Genomic DNA, 12,276 nt, shown 5'->3' with positions numbered 1-12,276 from the left:
TTGACTAAAATATGGAATTGTATGGATATTTTAAACCACTTTAGCTAAAGACATTTGATAGGATAGTTAGAGAGAAGCTATTTCCTCTGGTGAAGGAATCCAGATCAAAGGGTCACAATCTTAAAATTAGTCCCAAGCCATTCAGGAGTGACATTAGGAAGCTCTTTTAACTCTATTACTAGCGGAAAAGTATAACTCTGTCCCTAATGGTTGTGGATGATGGGTCAATTGAAATTTGCAAGAATTAGATCTTTTATACTAAGGGTATCAAGGGATATGAATGAAAGGCAAGTGAATGGGGTTGAGGTACAGATCAGCCCTGATTTAACTGAATTTTGAAACAGACTCGAGGGGTCTGAATGGCCTATGTAATAGACAAAAATATCTGTGTAAAATTTTATGATCATGTGCTGCAGCCAAGACCCAAGATCTTTTCAAATAGATTAATCAAGATTAATTAATTAGGCTCCAGCAACATTCAAGAAGCTTGACACCATTCAGGACAAAGCAGCCCGCTTGGTGGCACCCCTTCCACAAACATTCTCACTCCCTCCAACACCGATGCACAGTAGAGTGGTGCAGAAACTCACCAAGGCTCCTTAGGCAGCATCTCCCAAACCCACTACCACTACCATCTAGAAGGACAAGGGCAGCAGATAGATGGGAACACCACCACCTGGAAGTTCCCCTCCAAGCCACTCACCATCTTGATTTGGAAATATATCATCGTTCCTTCACTGTCACTGGGTCAAAATTCTGGCACTCCCTTCCTAACTGCGCTGTGGGTGTACCTACATCACAGGGACTGCAGTGGTTCAAGAAGGTAGCTCACTACCACCTTCTCAAAGACAATTAGGGATGGGCAGTAAATGCTGGCCCAGCCAGTGATGCCCACATCCTGTAAATCAATAAAAAAATAGAATGTTTACTGTCTGCATATATAACAATGGGATTACCTTTTCACAAATTTGAAGCCTTGTTTTATTTAAGTTGGAGATTGATTACTTAAGTGATAAATTAATTGCATTGCAGCATCTTGATTCTATAATGGTAGCTTTTGTAATATTTAGAGCAGGCCAATAAAATTGATAATGGAAAAAAAAGCCAGTGTAGGTAAAAGAAACAGTTTGTTTAGATAGGATCTCAACATCAGAGAATTAAAGTTTTGGGGTTTTTCTAATGGAGTACAGCTCCTCTCATTGTTAACACACACTTTTCTGCTCCAGACTCCCTTCCTGTGAAGTTGTATGCTGGGAATGGAGTCTCTCAAGACTTTCTGAGAGAAGCAGAGTTTGCGTGTGATATTGTGCTAACTCTTGATATTTTGGATAAGATATTGTTATAAAATTCTAATAACCCTTTAGCCGATTTCCTTTCAGAGCTGGTTTTGTGGTGTTCTATGATTTTCTCCTGGGATTGGATCCCATGTATCGGGTTTGCCGTCTGGTGGTGGGGCTGTACCATGGTGGACAGGGAATGGGAGACCCCTCTCCACTTCCGGCTGTCTACTGTGATATTGACAACTTACCGGCCTATTTCCCAGAAGTTAACAGAGGCAACGGAGCTATCCTGGCAGTCAAGCAAGTTGTGCCCAGGTGCTTATTGACACAACTTATTTTTCAATTTAACAACTCACCGATTTAATATATAAATAATGTGTAACACATTTCAAAGGATCCTTATATTAGACAAAGTGCTATTTAAAATTTGCTTTTGTATAGTTGGGATCAAACTCCCATTCTCAGTAATGAGATGCTACTTTAGAAAGTGTGTTAAGATATTTGCTTGGCTAGCTGATAGAAGGCTGGTTAGCTGGTTGGTTATATAGATAGTTGGTTAACTGGCTGGCTGCTTGGATGTTTTACTAGTTGACTGGCTGGTTGGCTGATTGGTTGGTTGAATTTCAATGTCAGGAAAGAAATGAGAAGTAATGATCGGGGCATAGATTAACATAAATGGGAATGAACAAAACTTCTGAAAGTTTGTACTCTTATAACCTTTTAAATATGGATAGAGCAGTGTTTCACAAATAACCCTACCAGGGGATTGAAAAAAGTCTCAAGAGCCTTCCTATGACCATTGTCCTGAAAACAAATTTTTTGGCTTCTTTTCCCCAAATTGTGTGAGCTGGTTTCAATAATTCTTTACCCTATCCCAAAAGCCACCTGTCATTCTCAAAGGAAGATGAGACTAAGGAGCTACCCCTAGGATTTTCCCTACCTAACAGCAATGTAGGTGTACCTATGCCACATGCACTGCAGCGGTTTAAGAAGGCAGTTCACCACCTCCTTCTCAAGGGCTACTAGGGATGGGCAATAAATGCTGGCCCAGCCAGCGAAGCCCACATACCGTGAACGAATTTTTTAAAAAAAGGATTCTGGGAGAAGAATAGGAGCACTGTGGATTTACTCAACGCCTCATTTACTCTTCTTACCATGAGCAGGTTAACATGGAAAGAAACAAGAAAGAATTGAATTTAAATAGTGCCTACATGACCTTCAGGGCATCCCAAAGCATTTTAGATTTAAATTAGTTAAGGGATAAAAGTTGGCCTAAACACTGGTATAGGTCCTCTCCTCTTCAAATAGTGCTGTGGGATCTTTTACATCCATTTATGGACAGCTAGGATATTGGTTTAATGCCTAATCCAAAAGATGGTATCTCTGACATTTCAAGATCCCTCAGCACTGCACTGAAGTGTTAGCCTAGATTACGTGCTCAATGGCTGGATTTTACAAGGGGAGGGGGGGCGTACTGCTTGCCCCCCCCACCACCGCAGCTCGAAGAAAAGTCGGTCAGAAACCGAACCACTTTAAAAAAGGCTGCCCCGCAGTGATAGCACGCTGCTGCTGGCCTTAACAAGCAGAGAGTGGGACTTCAGCCCTTCAGTGGAAGAAAGTCCCTTGAGAGCTGCCAGCCAATTTGATTGGCTGGCTGGTTCTCACAGTCCCGGCGGAACTCAGTAGTAAGTAAAGATCAAAGGTGGACTCCGGACTCAGGTAAGTCCTTGGCTATTTGGACAGTGAGGGATCGGACACCCTAGGGAGGGGAGTCGGGGCAGGTTTTGGTGGCCACGTGGGGAGGCGCAATCTTAGGGATGGGGATTGTCCGCAATGCACGCAGGGCAACCCCTCACCCCCCCACCAAAGGATGGACATCCCCCTTCCTTCTAACCTTTTCACCAACGTGGGTGATAAAATGGCCTTCCCACTGTCGCCTACCTTCCACTGCCCATCATGTTATGGCAGTGGAGGCAGATTGAGGGCCTTATGTGGGTAATATTTAGCCATTTAAGGTTCTCAATAGGCCTAAGGGTGGACAGGCTACTGGGCACCTTACCCACCCCTATATTACAGGGACCGGGTCAGGGTGGGAGGGAAGACAATGGGTTAGCCAACCAATATATTTTACATGCCCCCTCACACTGAAACATGCCCAGCAAGGGGCTGTAAAATCCAGCCCCAATTCTCTAGAGTGGGTCTTGAACCTGTGACCTTTGAACTCAGAAGCATGAGTGCTACCACTGAGCCAAGGTCAGCACCCTAAAAGCTGGGTCTGAAGTCTTGAGTCTTATGGGTAGCTTGTGTACCTGTCTGTTCATTCAAGCAATTGCATGAAAGACCTGAAAATAAAATGGGAAAGTATACGCTAATATTGGATGGTTTCAGTATATTAAAACAGGTAACAGCCATCTTATTCCATGGATTTTATTTATCTATTTTGTTATATGCCAGGGTCCGTCCATCTTCAGGTATTAGTCTTATAATGGAGCTACAGGCTTCAGGGGGCTGTGATCCCTATGGGCAGGACATCAACCGTCTCATCTCGCGAGGCTGGATCAAGATTGATATTTTTGACTCTCAGGATCGCGTAATCAGCGGCCGATGGAAGGTTCCAGTTCGAGTTCTTCCGGTTAAACCATCCATGACTACTGGTGAATTAAATGGAGTACCTCAGGTAAAATAATCTGGATAGCGTTTGAAATAGTGAAAGGCATTGATGATTTAGGTGAGAATTTAAATTGAACCATTTTTAAATTGGCTCAGTAATTCACGTTAAATAAGTGGTTGCAAGCTAATTTGGACAAGTTAATGAAATAGAGCCCATGTGCTCTTTAAAATGATAAAAGGTTTTGATAAAGAGTACAGTAGGTGCAGAGAAATCCTGATCAGTAGTGCTACTGTTTCTGCAGTCCTTTAAGAGGGAACTGACACACTTCTGAGAGAGGACATTTCAGTTACATAGTTTAAGTAACTAGCCCTGATTATGAGTAGGTTTGGGCTCCCAGTCTTCTGGAACCATGATTGGTTGCCCTAGGGAAGCAGTAAGGAATTTGCCAGTGGAATTCATGAATTGGCTGCACTCTTTCTTGCCATGTTGATGCTGTTGATGGATGGTCTCCATGGATTCACTATTGTCTGGAGGGTGTGGTTTTGATCTTTTCCACATGTTTTTTTTAATATTCATGCATTTGTAGCCATGCTCCTACAATCAATCATACGAAAGAAATCTGCATGCGTTTGTATTGGTCCTGGTTGACTAGCCACAATTGCCATAGCAATGTCCAAATACAATTGTACACATGCTCTGTATCATCCACTCTTTGTTCTTTTTTGCTGCTGTAATTGTTAACATTGAGAACAGTTGATTAAAGCTTCCCAAGAACTCCATCAGCTGGTTGTACTGTTAACAACTACTGGAGGCTAGTTAGAAAAGGGGAGGTTTCATGCAGCTTCGATCAACTGCTGCTCCTCCTAATATCATCATTTGTTTGATTGCACATCTGTAAAGCACTTTGGGACATTTTTCCATGTTAAAGACACCATTAGAATGCAAATTTTTGTTAAATAGTTCACTGCTGTTAATTTGAATTTGTTTATGCTCAGAAAAAGATTGAATTATTCAATAATTCAAATTAAATAGTTCAAATAATATAGTACAAGAGGTGGGTTTTTTGTGCCGTAAAATAACAATAATTCAAATTTATCAATCTTGAATTCAGAGAACAGTTTTGTTTTGGAAAGGGAACATGGAGCTATGATGAAATTTGATAACAGTAACTAAGAGCATGAGGTTGTGGAAAAGACAATTTATCCTCTAGATCCAGGGATTATTTTTGGATGTGTAAATTAAGATTGTCATACAATAAATTTTCTGTCCTCTTGTTTTTTCTTTATCTTATAGTTGGAAAATATGGAATTATATCTTCGTTTAGTCAATGCAAGAGATGCCAATGTCCAGACAACTGCTGCTATCGATCCTAATAATGCTAGGCTGTATAAATATCCACCACTGGTACGTAAGGTTTCTTCACAGTTCCAAACTTAAGTCTGTTCATACCAAATGAGTACCTGAACACCAGCCTTTGTACGGCATAGAAACATAGGAATTGTGAGACAAAAAAAAGACCAAGGTTCATCTGATTCACCTTCTCCCTTCCCAGTAAGTTACATGATACATTGATGATGGAGTTGTTGACTAATCATATAAATCAGTCAGTATTAATTAGTCTACAACAGACTTACATGTGATGCAAGGAAAACTCTAGTGAAGGAGAGCTTTTGGAATCATGGGTCCAAAATAATTTGTTCTTCCCAAGCATGCTACACTTACCACATGTCCTATCCCAAATTGCTCATATACTGTATCCTAAATCATTATTTTCTGGAAGAAATCTATCTAGTTTGTGGTTGAAGGTGTCAATACTAGCTCTCTTTGAATTCATATTGATTGCGTTGTATCTAGGACATGACTGTTTCCTTCATATAGTCATATTCCGTTCAGTTCAAACAGAAATGGAATACATTAAATAGTTAAATATCGCAGATGCTCAAAATCTGAAATAAAAACTAAAATGCTGGAAATGCCCAATACATCAGTCAGCATCTATGTAGAGAGAAACATAGGATTATCATTTCAGGTTGATGACCTTTCATTAGAAGTTGGCAGCCTTCTTCAATGGCTTACTTGGGAAGTACATTGCCCGTTTTGAACTGAGCATTATAGACCAGGAATGTCCCAAGTTCAGCCCCTGGTTTGTGATGTGTTGACTGATCTCAGCTTCACCTAATCTCAACGTCCCTCCTCTAGAAAGCGGAAATCAGACAAGGCTTTTAATCTGATCACTGTCCAGTGACCACAACAGCAACTTGTATTTATATAGCACCTTTAATGTAATAACATGGCCCAAAGCGCTTTTATACAACCATTATAAAGTGAATTTTGACGTCGGGCAATATTAATGCTGATGGCCAAAAACTTGGCCAAAGAAGTAGCTTTTAGGAGCATCTTAAAGGGGAAGGGGCGGAGAAGTTTAGGGAGGAAATTCCAGAACCTAGGGCCAAGGCAGCTGAAGGCATGGTCACCAATGGTGGCGCAATTAAAATTGGGGATACTCAAGAGTCCAGAATTGGAGGAGCGTAGATGTCTTGAAAGGTTGTAGAGATGGAGAGGTTACAGAAACAGGGAGAGAGTGAGGCCATGGAAGCATTAAAAACAAGAGATGAGAATTTTAAAATCATGGCTTAACCAGGAGTCAATGTAGGTCAGTGAGCAAGACGGTGATGGGTGAATGGGACTTGGTACTAGTTAGGAAATGACCAGCAGAGATTTAGATGATCTCGGGTTTACAAAAGATTGAATGTAGGAGGCTGACCAGCAATGCATTTGAAAAATCAAATCTAGAGATAACAAAGGTGTGGAATGAGGGTTTCAGCAGCAGATGAGCTGAGGCGGGGGCTGAGTGAGGTGATGTTACCAAGGTAGAAATAAGTGGTCTGAGTGATGGTCCTGATATTCAGACAGAGCTCATTTTGGGAAGTGTAGGAAGCCTTGCCTGTTCACACATTAGTGGAGATTAATTGTTCTTGTTGTTATGCTTAGTGATAACATGTAGAAATGCAAAATCACAAACGTGTTCTTTATGGGTGTTGGGGGAGGAGGAGGTGGGGGGGGGGGCGGTCAACAACTTTGCCCAAGGGGTATTTGTTAGAACTCGACGGTGAGAATCAGAGCCAAACCCAATGCTGTCCTTGCCTGATGCCCACACAGGTACAGTTGCCAGCAGGAGTCACATGTCTTCAGATGTCTCGACTCTTTAGCTGCCTAAACTCTAGAATTTCCTTCCCAGGCCTCTCTGCCTCTCCATATGTGTTCCTTTAAGTCTCCCCTGTAAAACCAATCCCTTTGACCAAAATTTTTGTCACCTGTCTGAATATCATCATCTTTGGCTCTGTGCCAATTTTATTTGCCCTATTACATTCCCGTTAAGCAATTTGGGATGTTGTACTATGTTAAAGGTGCTGTAAAAATGTAATATGCAGTTGTTATTGGATAGTAAGAATGGGAAACCAATGATTCTCTTTGTTGAGGTCATCACACTGATACCAATTTGTCAGCTGCTGTGCTGAGTGAGATCACTAATAGGGAGCACCATGGCTGTTTTGGAAGTGGGATTTGTAAGGTTTTCTTTATGCATCATTACTATAACTGTCTTGTGTGAATGTCAGTCCAACTGTATCATTTAGTGCCAATTGATTGACGCTACTAATGGAAGTGTCACAGAAGGAAATATGCTTCAGATAGACACATTCAGTGAAGAGCAGCAATTTGATTATAGTTTTAAGTGTAATTGCACAGTATCAATAATAATTTAAGTGATGATACCAACCTCTGGCACGTTTATAACATATTGGGAGGTACCTTTGGGGTTGCACCTGATTCAAAGTGCATAATATTTGAATCTTTCATATTTATATAATGCCTTAACTTTGGGAGTCCAAAGCAGAGTCCACAGGGGCCTTGTCCTGTGCTGTAATTGTCTACATTTCAAATGTCACAAAAAGGCAGCATAAGTGGACTGAATTGAACTCAGTAAGGTATGAGGAAGTTAATAATTGGATAAATGTTACCCTGTTTTGTTACAGGCTTCAGCACGCAGTGCTATCCCCATCGATGCCCCAATTTCGTCTTATTGTTCATCTTACCGTTACCCGGCCATACAGCTGGTCTATCCCCCTTTTGGAGAGACTGTGGACCCTCCACCTCCTTCTGCTGATGTGATGCTACTGCAGTGTTCTCCCTCAGCCAGAACTCAATCAGGATGATTCAAACCCACCAGTACCAAGATAAACCAAAATTCAAAAACGTGCAAGAAAATTCCATTGTTTCAGTAGTATTAAAGAGGAAACTTTGTAAAAATCAAGCAGTACTTCTATAAGTGTTACTAACAAGATCTCCCAGGGCGTTGCTCATGGTCAGTCAGATTTTGCTGAAGTGTGATGTCTAAACTGTAGTAGGAACTGTAACACCTGCAGGAAATATACGCTACGTGCAAGGCTTTTAATATAATAAGTATACATGAGCTTGGTATAACATCATACAGATTAGGAAGGATTCTAGTCTCAACCAGTAGGGGTTCTACGACAGGGCCCTGCATACTCATGCTAGAGGAACAGAGATGAACCAATTTGGCAGAGCACTTTGCAGCTGGTTCTCATCCTATGTGACCCCTCTGCTGGAATTGCATTTTTGTGGATTCTGGGTGACAGTACCAGGCTCAGTAACTGCATTCCTGATAGATGACTAGGACAGAAGCACTGATAACCCAAGCTGGTGTGTGTTACTTGGATCAGATGCCGTGGGGCTGGCCCCATTGAGCACAAAATGAACTATCACATTCAGGAGAGGGGGATTAGAACAAAAAGTAAAGAAGGCAACACTATTTTATTTAAAAAGTAATTCATTTAAAACATTGGTTAGGCCATAGTTAGGATATTTTGTACAGTTTTAGGTATCCCATTATAGAAAGGCCATTAAAGATATAGATTGCACACAAAATAGATTCACAAGGATGATATTAGGGTTAAGAAACTCTAGTTATAAGGAGAGACTTGATGTCCTGGAACTATTTCCACAGGAGTGAGGAGGATATAAAGAGATTTAATAGCGGTTGCTAAAATTACCAAGAGCTTGGACACCATGATTAGGGGAGTCAGTGATGATGCATCTGTAAAGTTGCTCCTTCAGAGTGAGGAGAGGGGTTAGGTGGAATTTCTTTGTGGATGGCTGTTCAATACTTTGTCACAGGAATGCTTTAGAGACCATTGCTATGGGGAGAGAGCAAGGCAGTGGAACTAGTAATGATATTTCAGCAAAGAACTGGAACAGATACAATTAGCTGAAGATCCTCCATCTGTGCTGCAAATGTTTATGGTTCTTTACCCCCGCCCCCAACCCCCCAATATTTTCATCTCATTTTCACAGCAAAAAGGCAGTTTCCATAAATATCTCCAATGAACTGAAACTTAAAGCCTTGTGTGTGACATGAACGGAACAGTGTGCATCAGGACTAACAGTTAACATCCTTTCATTCACTGGAACCTAGAGCTGTTGAATGTGCCTTGTCCCTTTGAAAGATGGTCAATATCACAGTTGCCACATTTGACCATTCAACCGAAAATAAAGTCAAATGTATTCACGAATGAGATAACACTGAAGCAGCAACATACAAAAGGAAACTAAGAATAGAATATTTGGCTTAAATAACACACAAATTGTTCAGAGCAATAAAAAAGATCCTGTCTTCAGCAGTCCCTTTGAACAATCTTTGAACACAAGGCCAAAGATTTTAAATTTGAGGCATTGTATGACTGAGAACCAGTGTGGGTTATTGAGGAAAGGTGTGATGACTGAATGAGACTTGATGTGACAAAAGTCAATTTTCAAGCTACTTGCTTTAGGTAGATGCCTGTTTGAGTCACTAAAGAGCTTTTCTTCTGTTGTAGTAAAATACTGGTTTTAATACATGTATTGTTCTTACTGACCCTACATAACAAATAGTGAAAAGAGGAGTGGCTGACTGGCGACTGTACCTTGCAAGTTTCTTAATCTACCAGCAAGGATTACCCATGGCAGCTAAAGATGTTGCAGGCAATCCTTTCTACTGTGTTATCCCTTTTCCTTAACTGGAACTGTTCAATTGGTGGCTTCATTGTATAAGGCAGTTCCTCCTGAATGACATGTAAAGAAAGAAAGTGCTGCATTTATAAGAGAGCTTTTCACAACCTCAGGATATCTCAAAGTGTTTTACAGCCAATGAAGCACTTTTGAAGTGTAGCCATTGTAGGAAAAACAGCAGCCAGTTTGGGCACAGCAAACTCCGACAGGCAGCAACAGAATAAATTCCCAGGTTATTTGTTTAGGTGTTGCCAATATGCTAAATGTTGGGCAGGACAATGGGATTGGTGCTGCCAGATGTTTTCGGGTCTGGCTGCATTTGTTGCCAACACCGTGCAGGTAGAGTTCTGGTATTTTACTCCATCATGTTATTGTGAGTGACAGAATAGGCAGTGGCCAGGAGCAAAGATGGCGCTGCTCAAATCATCACAGCCGTGTTTCAGTAGCCATCCTTTAATTTCTAATTAAGTGGATTGGCCAGAGCACTCATGGAGCGGGTGTCGGTTTTCCAGGTTGGAACCCCAGTTGGAATTAGTGGAGGATGGGGATGGGGGTGAGGAGGAGGGTGAGGAGAAGGGGGGAAGAGGGTGAGGAGAAGGGGGAAGAGGGTGAGGAGAAGGGGAAGAGAGTGAGGAGGAGGGGAAGGGGGCGAGGGGGAGGGAGAGGGAGGTGATGGGGAGGGGTAAGGGGTGAGGAGGGGGAAGGGATGAGGAGGGGGAGGGGGAATGGGGTTTGGAGGGGAAGGGGATGAGGAGGGGGAAGGGGGTGGGGAGCGGAAAGGAGGTAAGGAGGAGGGGAGGAGGAAGGGGATAGGGAGAAGAAGGGGGTGGTGGATGGTATACGTGCATGGTGGTATCATTGGATTTCTGCATTTGCGTGGACCAGTGCACTTGCGCAGACGGGTATTGGTGGCCATATTGTATTGGCGGCCATATTGCATTGGCAAGAGACTGTTTCTGTCTACCTGAGGTGGCAGCTTAAGTGCTAGTTTAGTGTCTCATTTGAAAGATGGCACCTCAGCACTCAGTACTGCACAGAAGTGCCAGCCTAAACAGTATATCCAAATTGCTGGAGTGTGACTTGAAACTGCAACCATTCAAAGGCACAGTTGCCTCTACTGAGTCAAGGCTGACATTAAAAAAGATTTAGGCCACATGACTTGTTACATAAGTTTCAACTGTGCCTCAGGTGGTTGGTTGGTAAATTCTCTGTTGTGTGGAAATGAGCCATAAGAGGTCAGGGTCCTTTAATTATATGTTTGTTGGAGCAGTGGGTTGTCACAATTGGCTTGAGTGCCTTTTGGGTAGGGAGGGGGATCTCTGTCCATGTTCCCATGACTGGCTGCAATTGAGTAACCTTTGCTGATAAGAACATGTATATGGACATTGGGTGAGTGCAGGATTGAGTTCAACAGTGATATCTTCCATGGTGAAATAGCCTGCTATCATTCACCGCCTCAACACCTAATGGTAAGAAGAATGGTACTTGGGTGAAGGATTGGGGGGCTTCCTGGCGTTTCTGTTGACAGTGAAAATTGGATTGAAACAATAGATTTTAACTAGACTTACAAAACTTACATATCTACCCCACATGGAGGGGTAGTAGCTGCAACAGTTTCTAAATCTGGTTTCTTGTCAGGTGCGAAAACTCTAGTCAGAATGTCAATAAGACAGAAATGCTGATAATATGCAAGAGATAATGGGAATCGGCACAGAGAAATACTTTCATTTATATAATGATTGTCACAACTCTAGAACAGTGCAACACTTTGCAGCACCTTTGAAGAGTGATCACTGTTGTTATGTAACAAATGCAGCAGCACAACACAAATTACAGATTGATAATGACTCGATAATCTTTTTCTTAAGCCTTGCTGGTTGAGGGCGAAATATTGGCTAAGACAGTGGGCACCATGTCCAACTTTCTCTTCAAATAGTGCTGTGGGGTCCTCAATCAAGAAGGAAGATGCACCCTCAGTTTAACACCTCATGTGAAAGACAACAAGCCAGATTTTCCCTCCCTGATGCTGAGTGGACCCACATCAGAAGGCACAAACAGGAGGCATTATTAAACTTAACAGGCCATCCCCAACAGATACCATTTTCCCTGGGGCAGGAAACATGGGGGTAACAAGCTGACATTTGGGTAAAGTGACATCATGTTTGCTATTTAAATGCCTGCTGTAAATGCAATTTTCCATGATATCTATATTTTCGTTGAGGCGGGTGGGTTTGTGAAGGCTCTGGGAACCACACCAGGTAAATCAATTCATGAACCTTGGGTGAAGTCTGCTGTGGAGTTGGTAATCTTTTGATAAGT

At 42.0% G+C, this 12,276-nt stretch overlaps 1 protein-coding gene across 4 annotated transcripts in view; it reads left to right on the top strand.

Moving 5' to 3' along the window:
- LOC144698493 (coiled-coil domain-containing protein 17-like) overlaps window positions 1-10,431 on the top strand; it is a 77,844-nt gene extending 67,413 nt beyond the window's left edge. For 2 of the 4 annotated variants that reach the window (XM_078570436.1, XM_078570450.1), the window contains 4 exons: window positions 1,365-1,595; window positions 3,735-3,957; window positions 5,185-5,295; window positions 7,926-10,429. In XM_078570436.1, the coding sequence (XP_078426562.1) occupies window positions 1,365-1,595; window positions 3,735-3,957; window positions 5,185-5,295; window positions 7,926-8,105 (745 nt within the window). In that variant the 3' untranslated portion in view covers window positions 8,106-10,429. Of the gene's footprint in view, window positions 1-1,364; window positions 1,596-3,734; window positions 3,958-5,184; window positions 5,296-7,925 lie in introns of all 4 variants that reach the window. The other 2 variants (XM_078570445.1, XM_078570440.1) reach the window with 2 other exon arrangements.
- The last annotated feature ends 1,845 nt before the right edge of the window (window positions 10,432-12,276 follow it).

The sequence above is a fragment of the Cetorhinus maximus genome, chromosome 2, assembly GCF_964194155.1.
Source record: "Cetorhinus maximus chromosome 2, sCetMax3.hap1.1, whole genome shotgun sequence".
Classification (NCBI taxonomy): Eukaryota; Metazoa; Chordata; class Chondrichthyes; order Lamniformes; family Cetorhinidae; genus Cetorhinus; species Cetorhinus maximus.
The sequence above is the reverse complement of the archived record's forward strand: the minus strand, read 5'-3'. Positions and strand labels throughout refer to the sequence as shown.